The following is a 12703-nucleotide window of genomic DNA, read 5'->3' as shown; positions in this document are numbered from 1 at the left end:
GAAATTAATGCAAAATAAAATATTGCGAAACAATCAAGAGAACAAAATAACTTGTTTGATGTATGGTAGGATAACGTAGGATAATCTAGCTTACATCAAACAAGTGCTTTTGTTTGACTTTGGAAGTTTGTGTCATAGAACAAGTCGTTTAGAAGTTTGGACTATTATTTTGACTAACTCCAATAGTCCAAACTTAGTAGACCTTAATGGTGTAAAAAGTACAGTATAAATAATCTATTTATGCTTTATCTATATATATTATAGAACATGGCACGCGAACCCAAAGTGATACGTCGGAAAAAATGCCTGGCACGCAGAAAATCATACGATTTCGTTAATTTTTTTACTACATAAATAAGAAATTATCTTAATTACGGTTTTTATATAATAATTTCATGTGAAGATCAATATATAATTCTTTTCTCAATAAGATTTTTTAAATTCATGTTAATTAAAGTCTATTCATTTCATTCTTTTAAAAATTATTATATGGATATTTGAAAAATAATTATGCCTATTACACTGCAAGTGAACTCAAAAAGGCCTGCCATCCCTGTCATAAGATGCATTTTATTTAATCGTTTTTCAATACGATTAAAATATACAATAATTAGTATTATGCAAAATATTTTTTAATGAAATTATATATAAAAATAAGACAATGTTTAAAAGTGTTTTTTTTTTCTTTTGTTGTTGTCTTACTATTCATAAAACAAAGATTATTATACCATAATATTGTTATAATAAAAATTAGTTTAAGGTTTCATTCTACAGTGTATTTCACATATAATTTTAAAAAATTATTTTACGTATTTAAATTTTTTTTTTTGTATGTCTAAGGTTGGTGATTAGATGTATTGGAATAGGGAAAAGAAGTTTTAAGCTTTGAAATTTTATAATTATTTTAAGAAAGTATGAAATTAAGAAGTTGATTTTAAAAATGATTAGTTTAGCTACATATAGGCCTAAATGCGATGTTCTGATTGTCTCACGTTTTTTAACCATTCGGTTATCGTAAGGAACTCTTTAGAATGACGTACCGGTACATAAATTCGATTTTCTATTTTAGAAGAATAAAAACTGAATCTGTTCTCCTTCTAAGTGGAGAAGCAATTTTTCCAATAAAAACAACTTAAAAAGGGTTTAACAGATATAAAGTGCATTCAAAAACATCAAAAAGTCAGTAATCTAATACAGCTAGACTATATAATAGAATGTCTGAAGGCTGGTCTAAAGTTAAGTCTGGTATAAGTATATATTTTAAATGCCCTCCGTCCCTTAAACTGGCACCTTATCACAATCGTACGAATATACTTTATAAAGTAATTTTTAATTTATTTTTATATGATATATTATTATTTTTGACTGTATTAAAATATTTGTGGCGTAATAAACACTAGTATTGTGTTTTATTCTAAAGACACATGGCAAATTTTCCATGTGTCTTTAGAATAAAACTCAATACTAGTGTTTATTACGCCACAAATATAAAACAGGACACGGTTTCAAAAAGAAAATATGTTAAAATAATTACAATTATAATGTAAGTTTTCAAAATTTATGCAATTTATTCAGAAAATATACAGGTGCTACAGAAATAAAATGTTATTTATAATAATTAATTTTAATATTTTTATTTATAATTTAATAATTCGTATATCTTTTTTGTATATTTTAATTTCTGTTTATGATAGCTTACATAAGTATAACTTTTTTTTAATTACGCTGTATCAAAAATCTACCCAAATGTTTTGCTAAAATGTAAATTGAATAAAAGTACGCTGATAAAGTTATATTCTTTTAAATAACTAGCCCAAAATATTGTTAAATTTTGAAAGAAATAGCACATTTGTAATAATATAATGGAGAGAGCTTAGAAAAATCTTTTATGATGATGAAGAGAAGAATGTTATTTTATTGTCCGTCATATATTAGGCATTTATAAAGCGTTACACGTTAGCAATTGCTTTCTATCTGATAATTGAGGTAAAGGAATATATTAGTCTGATATTATTACTTTCTTTATATTCTTTCTTTGAAGTTTAAAAGTGAAGAATGGAAAAGAATTCTTTTTCTTTTTCAATCTTTCAATTCGTAAATTTAACATATAGTTGTTCGTGGACGGCTCCTTTATTAATAAACCATAATTAATCTTAAATTAAAGATAGATGTTTTTATGAAATGTTTAAAGATTCCGTCAAGTTTTAAACTTTTGATGTAATTTTTAGTATTTTTAATATATAATTACAAGTTCTGTTTTTATGTACAATCGAAAATTATTGAGTATGATTTGTATTAAATATATCCTCGATTTTCTGTTCTTAGAAGCATTTTCTACTCAGTCTCTTTGTAGTGGTTTGTACGCTAGTGTGAATCCTGAACTCTATCGGAAACCATTTAATTACAGTATCCGTAATTGTATCGCAAGAAAATGTGAATTTCAGTACAGTATCGATAATTGTATCTCAATAACATTTAAATTTTGATATTGTATAGATGATTTTATCAGAACAAAAAAATTTATCACTTACAATCTTGCCTAAAGCCATTGTGCATCGAACGGCCATCATGTTTGTTTACATTTTACAGCCTTTATTTGTTAATGCATTGAAGCTTACTTTATTTTGTCGTCATTTTAGCACTTTCTCAGTTTTATTTTTAAATTTCGTGCATATTAGTTTACAGTTAAATTCAATCAAAACTCAAAGGGAAAAGTGTATTAGTGCTACCATTTAGTAAGTTACGACTATAACTCAGAATGCCAAGTACTTAAAATATATAGCACAATTAGCATTACTTTTAAAATTGTTAGAAATTGGCAACAGATATGCTATATGCAATGCCATACAACTATTCCTTTATGGAATCATTTAAATAAAAACATGCAAGTATTTACAAAACTGAGAAAGGTGAACCCCAGTCGAAATCTTCACATTCACGGCTAGTGCAGGAAAAATTTGACGTGCAAATGAAAGATGTTGATCTTGAATCTGCAGATGTTCCTCCTAGTCCAGATTCTTCTGTTGGTTCTGATGGACTTCTCTTGCAGATTCGTCCCGATAGTATTAGCTTACTTCAAGCAGTCAAACCTGGGCCTTTACGTGATTCTGGTAATGCTGATAGTGTTTACTTAGATAATTCGTATATTTTAGTTACACCTGTAATACTTTACCCCTCAAGTTCTCACACACAATTTGGACTTCCTCCATCAAAACGCAAAGCTGTTCAACATACTCTGAAGAGTTTTATGGATAAAACTCAAAATTTTAAGCCGGCCGATAAAAGGAGTTCAGCAATTACAGGATTGATTGAGAAAATAATCTGTCTTCATATCAGTAGTTAAAGATAAACGTTTTCGTAAATTTATTAAGCATCTAGAATCATGATACAGCCTACCATTCCTCCTTTAAAACACTATGAGACTAGCTATCCCTGATTTGTATGATAAAACGAAGTTGAAAAATGATTGTCAGAAATTGGATACGTTGCTCTTACGAAAGTCGTCTGGAGTTGTGCATGTGGACATCCACAACTCCAGACTACATAAGCTTGACAGCGCATTTTTACTTTCCCAGCTGTCATATACAGAGGGAAAGTATGACGTTTGGTCAAAAAATGACCCCCAAGACTTTTACATTTTTGAGCTCAGGACCCTTGAAACGTCGAGAAATACGAAAAATTACTTTTTTTTCTATATGTATGGATGTTAGAGAGTGTATGTGGGGTCGATTTTGTTCACCCTCTTTGAAGCTTAATAACTCCTGTACTTTTCGTCGAAAATTTCTGAAATTTTCCAGGCAGATTTTGTTGTTATTTATTCAAAAGATACAGTACTATTAAATTTTAGTGATTAAAGGGCGAAGGGGCGGGAAGATAAAAGGTGTCGTGTGTAACTTTAGTAGGGTCGGCTACTTAATGACGATTTTACTCCTAATTAGCATTTAGAATTTTTTTTATAAAACTTATCCCTACCCTCAAAATTAAGTATTTGCCATTTTATAATAGTTAAAAATATAGAAAGTTTTTAAAATAAAATACAATAACAGATGACGCCACCAAATGTTGACGGGAAAAGTCAGCAACTCGTTGCTGGATTTTTTTTATTCAAATTACATTTATCATTATAAATATTTGAAGTGTGTGCCATATTTAGAGCTTTCTCACTCACGTAAAAATATTACAGATTTTATCACGCAAACTGTTAAAGATGGGGGCATTTCTGACAAAATTGTATTTTCAGAAACAATGCACGAAATATTGTTTTTGTGCTTGATGGGAGTACATTCGAACACATTTCCTTATTAGCTCACTCTCTTTAACTAGTGATAAAGATGGATTTCTTAACAACAGATGATGAAGGATTTTGCAAAAAAAATGTCTTGTATCGTGGGTCACTTTAAACAACAACGAAACTAAAAATAGCCCAGGTCTGGTCAAATGTTTAACATAATCGCGTCCAAGATGAACACATCAGATGGAACTCACTACTATATGTGATGAGGTGTTTTCTGGAACAGAAGCAAACAGTACTTAACTTTAGCTGCCACTAACCTTACCATCAATGTACATTTAACATCACTATAATGGAATGTCATGAAGCAATTGATAAATATTCTTGACGCGTTTGACAGATCAACATTTGTTGCTAGTTGAAACGCAGTAATGATTTATGAATTCATTCCTCTTGTTAACAGCATCATTAATGTCCTAGAAACAACAAAGTTTCCACGCAGTAACATACAAAATGTCATCAATGATTTGCGCTTTTTTTCATCAAAAAACGGTGCCAATTTTTGGAAGAAGTAAAATTGTACACATTTGTCACAATGCTTGATCCAAAATTCAAAATGTTCTATGATGCATAGAATGTTGAAACAACAAAAAATCAAATAGTTTTAGAGATGATTGCTTTACCAGAAAAAATTTAACTTAACACAAACAGAAAGCTAAAGAAAAGAAGCACAAATTAAACAAGCTGATGTAAGGCATCAAAACAATATGGTGATTTTATTCCAAATTAGTGGTGTCAACAGCAGGTTCTAGAATAAAAAGTCAGGATACTTCAGAAGAAATTCGGAGTTAACTAGAAGAAAGTTTGCTTCTATCAAGTGAAAATATTTTCTATTACTGGAAAAAGAACAATCTGTATCCTCGATTGAAGGAATTATCTTCTGAAGTATTTAATCACATCGGCGTCAACAGTTGTTTCAGAGAGATTCTTCAGCACTTCTGCTTTAATTTGCGACAAAAGAAATAAGAAGAATAGATTCTAAATGTGTTCGAATACTTGTTTTTTAAATAAAAATATGCAATAAATGAGAATTTAGTAAATTGTTTTTTCTTTTTGCCTTTTATTTTACTTTGTTAATAGAAGAGCAACGATTCATTTTAAGTTTTTAATTCCATTATTTTTCTTGCGTTAATTATTGCATGGTACTGTACATATTAAAATACAGTTAGACGTATTATACAGTAAAAAATACTAACGGAACAATTATAAAATATATTGTTCTTGTTTATGGAGGTTGGGTGTGGACTCCGACTGTCTTTCACTCCCATCTACGTGATTGAGGTCAGGAGTACAACTACTGAGATAGAAGAGCAGAGAGAGGCGTGAGGGATAAAAAAAAAATGTAACACTGGGGGTGGAGTAGTGAGCTGGGATGGAGAAAGGGAGCAGATAGAAATGAGTTAGAAATATAAAATATATTAAGAGTAAATGAGATAGCTTTATTTTAAATGTAGACGGTAGAACTATTATAATGATTTAATTTAAAATTTTTATGTAGTTAGTTGAGTGAAAATTTCTTTTTATTATACGTTTTTATAAATAAATAATACAAATCAATATTTCCATCTGTGACATTTATTGAAAGAAGTAACTAAGTAGTCTTAAATAGAATCGACGTTTAAAAATAGTAAACAAGATCGAAACAAAAGCCAATTCCTTATTAATTAATAAACTGGAATGATGTCTTCGTTAATATTTTATCCGTATAATCGATTAATCTATTCGGAAAAGTGCTGCATATCAACCAAAAACTATATCTTTGCTACCAATTATTATCTTAGACACAGTCTAGACGTTCGGGTCAAATTGTCTATAATAAGATAGATATTATATGATAAATTGAAAAATAAATATTTTCATTTTATATGATTAGTTATATACAGTTAATCTAATATTTTATGCTTTTCTAAACTCAATATAACACCGAATTACGGGAAATCATCGATTAGAAACAGAAAAATATAAATTTACTTCCTTACGACTGTTAGTGTGACGTCATAGTAACGGGATGTTAGTGTTATTGGCACAGAGTATGCGCGAATGTTAATTCTTTATTCTAAAATTATCTAGAAAAAAATGTTCTTGACCAATCGGTTAGCTCTTAATAAACGGAAATCCGGTAGATCACGTTTCCGGAAGTGTTTAAGAACACGTGCCGACAGGTGTTTTCTCGACAACTTCTGTCCTCGTTACTTGATTTTTAATTGTTCATTCCTCGTAAGTATACAAGTTTATTCTCTACGATATCACTTAAGATCTTTCAGTTTTTCGATAGATATATGTGTATTAATTATATTCAAGATGATAAGGAAAAATACCATCTACAAAAATATAATTATGAACCTGTATTTTAGCTTTATAATGGACGAAATGGAACTATTGTGTTGATAGGACAATACACACGACCTGTTTATTTCGTGTAAATTCCAAGATAATTGGAGTAGCGGTATAATAGCGATGATTGTCTCTATGGTAACTTCACAACAAAGAGGATACAAAATTTATAAAAATATAGGCTATATTCATTTCGATCATAATATACAAAACAAAATTAGGAGCATGATATAAACGTTTTCTCCATTACTATATACTGTAAACTTATAATTCCTACATTTACATTTGAAGAATATATTGCTGTTACTATTATAAATAATATAATAAAAATATTAATAATATAATAAAACTATATATTCTGTTACAGAAACAGAATATATATTTTTATTATATTATTATAAAGTGTAATTTACTAAGTTATAAGTGGCTTAACAAACCTTATAATAATGATGATGATATTTGAGTAAAATTGCATTAAAAATATTAACTGACATTAAGTGTTAACCATAGTTAATGGTCAGTATGATGAAAGTATTAGAATTAGTTTACTTTGAACAACTTTGGTTTGATCTCAGACACTTTTTGGGGTGCATTCTTTTAGAGTAAATATTTTTTTTTGCTTTATGATTAAATTTTGATAATTTATTACAATTATTTACAAAATGATTCATTTCTAAAAGGAGATGTATTGATATTATAATTACTGTATTAAAACACTTTGTCAACATCTCATTTAGGAATAAAAAGATTTATCATTATACAAGTTTATGGAATTTTTAAATTATAGACACAAGCAAGAGTAGTATCATTAACAAATTTGTGAGCACATTGTTTGTTATGAAAATAAGGTAAAGAAAGAAATAAACACTATATTCAAAATACACAGTTGACATTAATTACTTTCTCTTTTCTATTACTGAATAATTACTTATTTCCAAGCTATTTCTAAATAAGTACTTATATCTTTTCTTTTCACAGAAACTCATAAAATAAAATAATTATGAACACTTCATAATTCTTGAATTATAGGTTGAATAGCTTCATAAGTTTTTGTTGTAATGTTCAAAATTCTTATTGTTAAAGTAAACATAATGGAAATTTGAGAAAATTAGATAATTCATTAAAATTAGATAAAATTAACTTTTATTTTTGTTATTTATAACTAAAAATAAAAAGTATTTAATAAAAAAAATTTGAAAAATTCATGCAGATGTATCATTTAAATTTAAATATTCACAACAACTCTCAGCATTAATAAAAATTGAGTGCACTAAGTCTAGAGTTGTCAGATTTTTAAGACTGGATTAAAAGACATTTAAAAATGATTAATTAATGCCATTGGTCCCCAACTTTCATTCCACCTCAAAAAAGTAAAATTGAATGCTTTTTTAGTTAATAATTAAACATTCTGTTGATTTTTTAAATTCTGATTTAAAAATTATAGTTTTCATATTGACTATAAATATTTGTAAAGTTTAGTTTAATTTAGAATTTAAAATATTTAATGGTAAACTATATTTTTCTATGGAGACTATATTAGAATAAGCATACATCTGTACAGAAATGTGTCACTGTCATTACAATATATGAGTATTGAAAAATGAAAATAAAGAACAAATTGCATCCTTTCTCATTTCAATAAAGGACAAGGATAGCTTAGCTAAAATAAAGGATTGTCCTTTGAAATAAATACTAGCTGTGCCTTATCTAGACCATTACAAGATAGTGTTTTAGTATACTTAGGTACTTAGATCAAGTGATTAGAGACAGTGGGATAAGGGCTGTAGTAAATGCAGCCCAGCCTGCAAACTATATTGTAGTGATTCTATATACTTCTGGTACAATTTCTAATATTTCAAATGCTGAGATTTTGATAACCATATTTACCTACTTTTTAAAAGCTATGTACCAGTATGTAGCTATTTTAATTTTAGCCTCAGCCCTCCCATAAGAAACTTTTCCAGGTTCTGTTGCTTAATAGCAATGTATCAGCTTTTGATTTTATAAAAAAATATTATTTTATTTGGTTTTAATCACTATTTTTAATGTTATACCAAGTAATCAATAATTTTTTAAAGAATTCCAAAATTTAGTTATTATGAAACTAAATGCAAATTCTAGCTTATCATTTGTTTTATTTAATACTGTAATAATTTTTTTATTTTATCCTTACAAATTACTGATAAATTTATAAAGTTTCTTAGTCAATTCAAACAAACTAGTTGTTTTTTTTAACATTATATTTGATTATCTTCAACATTTAGTATCCTTTTATATCTTGCTGAAAATCTATTTTTATAGGTTCTATTTTACATAACTCATTAGTCATTCTGAATATTCTAAAATTTTAGCATGTTTCTTTTTATTCATTACACTATCAGTTAGATTCATTTATCTAATTCTAATATGAAATAGCTGCAAAGTATTTTTATAAAGGCATCTGACTAGGTTATATGAACTATTGTATAAGATTTTTTATCATTTCCTTTGAACTCAAAAGTATATTTTGTCCAAGAACAAAATCTTTCTTTTGTTCAAGTGTTCCACTAATGTATTTTTTTTGTATAAAGAAATGTCTTTTTCATAACATTTGGTTAGAACTACTATTATGACATTTGAGTTTTTCCTACATTATAAGTTTGTAACAATTTTTTCTGAATTATGAACTCATAAATAATAATTCCAATGTGGTCTCAGTTTCTATTGGCAAGCACCAAATCCGACAGAGGGCACTCAAGATGGCTGTTGAAACAGGTAAGGCTTGTTGTTTGTTTAGTGCCTGAGCTGATTCAGTTTCCATTGGTGATGACTACTGCGATGACCAAATGGAGAATGATCATTTCAATACTGATCTATTTATCGATGAAATCCAAAAGAGACCAGCCATCGTCAAATGATTTTATAGACATTTTAAAATAATTAAAAAACTTGGGTTCATATTGTCTTAGTTTTGGATACAACATCACGAATATTCCATGCGTCAGTCTATCTCATAATATTGGGTGCACCCAAAATTCTCTTTGCCTCTGCCATCGCCTTTTGTAGCGACGATGGAGGAGGCACACACAAGCAATTACTTTCATGTCCATTTCCAAACTGAGCCAGTGCGAACGGTGGTCGAATACCAAGCTAAATGCGCAGTGTGTATGCTGCTAACGTGCGTTTAACGCAACGCCGAATGCGTACTAGCCCTAAAGCAACAACATGAACTTCAGTGTTGTTGTTAGAGTTTAAGCCACAAAATATGGTGTGTCCAGCATCCAAAACAGCTTCACCTTCTACAAGACAACATTTCCTGTCGCCAATATAGTCTAGAATTTGACATAAATTCAATAATTTGTTCTCCATTTGGTCATTGCAGTAGTCATCACCGATGGAAACTGAATCGGCTCAGGCACTGAACAAACACATTGTCAGTCCCTTGCCTGTTTCGGCAGCCATCTTGAGCGCCGTCTGTTGGATTTGGCACTTGCCAATGAAGTCTTTGTTATTTGATCAAGATTAGTTTATTGAGGATTTTGTTTACTTTTTTACACTAATCAAAAAATATCTCTGACAGATATTTCCTCTTTCATTTGATGTTATTTCTGTACCAAAACTGGCTCTATATTGCTTTATAAGTTTCCTTATTGTCACATTATAGTAAATTCTATAAATTTACTTTTTAAACTTATATTTTATAAATTATTACTTTATATTATATGTAAAATTCAATATTCTTGATTTATGATGTAAATATGAAATGAATAAAACTTACAAAGTCCAAACTCCAATTCTATTGTATTCATATTGTGACAGTTATATTCTTTACTGGAGACCACCTCCAGTAAAGCAGTTATGAATGATATAAATATTTTGTTGTCATAAACTTTATTGTGTAATATTGAAATATAAGTTAAAAATTTTTAAATGTCTAAGCATTTTGTTAATGTATTAAGTAATGTATAAAACAATGTGTTTTATTACAATAAGATATATTTTTATTTTTAATATTAATAAAATTATTTTTAATTTTCAGTAATATTCAATAAAGGAAATTTAGTTTCTACCATGACCAGTAAAACTGATAATAAAATTCTTTTAAGAGCTGCTACTTATCTTTCTCCTAGTATTCCAGTAGAATACTATGAAATGATTTTACATTATTTGGAAGAAAAGTTGGGAATATATACTACATTATTATATGAATCTCGTTGGGAGGGACCTCATCCTGATCGACCTAATCCATTTGCTAATAATGAAATTGATTTAGGTAGGTTTTTCAAAATTACTTGAATTACTTTAATATAGATTATGTTAATTAATTTCCAAGAAAATGCCAAAAGAAATAACAAAAAAAATTTATCAATATTACTACTATATTATATTATATTTTATGGCTTATAAGACATACCTCCATTTCAGCATAAAATATTTAATATATTTAAGCCATCCCTTGTCTTTCGCACTTGGTATCAAATTTTTTAAAACTGTATTCTGGTTAAAAAAAGTCATTTACCATTAAAATATTTTACATGATTACATGCAAAAGTTGCTTAGCTATAGCAAAAAAAAACAAATAATGTTCATTAAGCATATTTTTATTAACATTTTTATTCAAAAGTTGGGCTAGGTAGACATTACCTGTAACCTACTGAAGACCATTTGGGAAATTCATTAGCATAAGAAAAATTGCAACTTCATATATAAACATGGAAATTTTTTGGTATATTTTTTTTTTCTGAACAAAAGTTGTGTCTTATGTCAAATATGGTATATCTGGTAACATTGATAAATATTTGATAACAGTAAAATGAATGTTTTAAATTGATTAAATACAGATTAAATTTAGAACAGTTCAAACTTATTCAAAAAATGAAAGTGTTTTTGTAAATCACTGTAAGTTTCCATAAACTATATTCTGTAACTGAGAATTTTAGATCAATATCTATGTGTAAAATTTTTTAGTTAAAGAATAGTTTCTGGAGACAATGGAATATTACAAGAATTAATTTAATATTATTTGTTTTGAGAGATGTAGAATCGCTTTTATAATTTCAAAATTTCTGTAAACGTATTAAAGATAATTGGCATAGAAAACATTGTTTAATTAAAATGTAAAAATCATGTTTTAAATCAGGTCTTTGATCTAATGAAACATTTTTTATATTGAAAGATCTGTTATTTTCTAAATTATTTAATTCATTTAATTTCTAGTTATTAATCTTAATACAAAATAGTAGCATAATTGCTTACCTTCAGTTTACATTCATTAGCTTCAGTCTTCTTATTATAGTCCAAAAATAGGCTGTTAGATTAGCTTAAGTTGATGATAGCATTTTCAAGCTTTGGTTGTATACTATTATTTCAAATTTGTTATTAAATTAGTGTAATTTACATTTTCATGTGATCTAATAAAAAACATGTCAAAACTCTCTTAAATTTTTTCTAATGAATTGAGAGACTTCTGAATTGAAAGTTTTCAAAACTTGCTGGAAATAACTGATAGTGTTTCAGAATCAATGCATAAGATTATAATGAGTGAGATAAATAGATTTATAAGTATGATTCAGAAAATAGATGATAACAATAAATAACTCAAAAAGAAATAGAATGTGAAAATAAACACTAAAACTTTGCTAATGATGTTTTCCTTTATTAAAGGTTACTACTAATTTTTCTTAATAGTTAGATAATAAAGTAATTTAATTTGGAATTATAAAACGATTAAGATTATGTATTGTATAAAACTAGAAAAATAACTCTGAAAAGGTTAAATCAATGATTTTATCTACTCTCCATCTATTTTATTTTCCATTTTTGCATATGTTACTGCTAAAGCTCGAAATCCGTTAATGTGCGCATTACCTAGCTAATCTGCAGATTAACTAGGGTGATCTGTTAAAGCTGCGAAAATTATTCCATTTCTCAAATTACCTAGGTAATGTTCAGATTATCTAGGTAATCTGCAAATTACCTACTAGGCACTCGGTAAAGTGAAAATAAGATTTTTGCTGGAACAACAGCAACGTTTCTGTACGCTTAAATTAACATAATGTTATTTATTTAATTTTCAATATCTAAAGAATCAAGTTAATA

General features: G+C 27.8%; 1 protein-coding gene across 4 annotated transcripts in view; it reads left to right on the top strand.

Moving 5' to 3' along the window:
* Positions 1–12703, top strand: part of LOC111635850 — an 80573-nt gene that overhangs the window by 32145 nt on the left and 35725 nt on the right. For 3 of the 4 annotated variants that reach the window (XM_023380978.1, XM_023380972.1, XM_023380963.1), the window contains exon 2: positions 10644–10877. In XM_023380978.1, the coding sequence (XP_023236746.1) occupies positions 10676–10877 (202 nt within the window). In that variant the 5' untranslated portion in view covers positions 10644–10675. Of the gene's footprint in view, positions 1–6252; positions 6509–10643; positions 10878–12703 lie in introns of those variants that run through there. The other variant, XM_023380957.1, reaches the window with a different exon arrangement.

The sequence above is a fragment of the Centruroides sculpturatus genome, unplaced genomic scaffold (assembly GCF_000671375.1).
Source record: "Centruroides sculpturatus isolate CEXI.00-Female unplaced genomic scaffold, Cexi_2.0 scaffold37, whole genome shotgun sequence".
In the NCBI taxonomy this organism is placed as follows: Eukaryota; Metazoa; Arthropoda; class Arachnida; order Scorpiones; family Buthidae; genus Centruroides; species Centruroides sculpturatus.
Note: the sequence above shows the minus strand (reverse complement) of the source record. Positions and strands in the feature narration are given on the sequence as shown.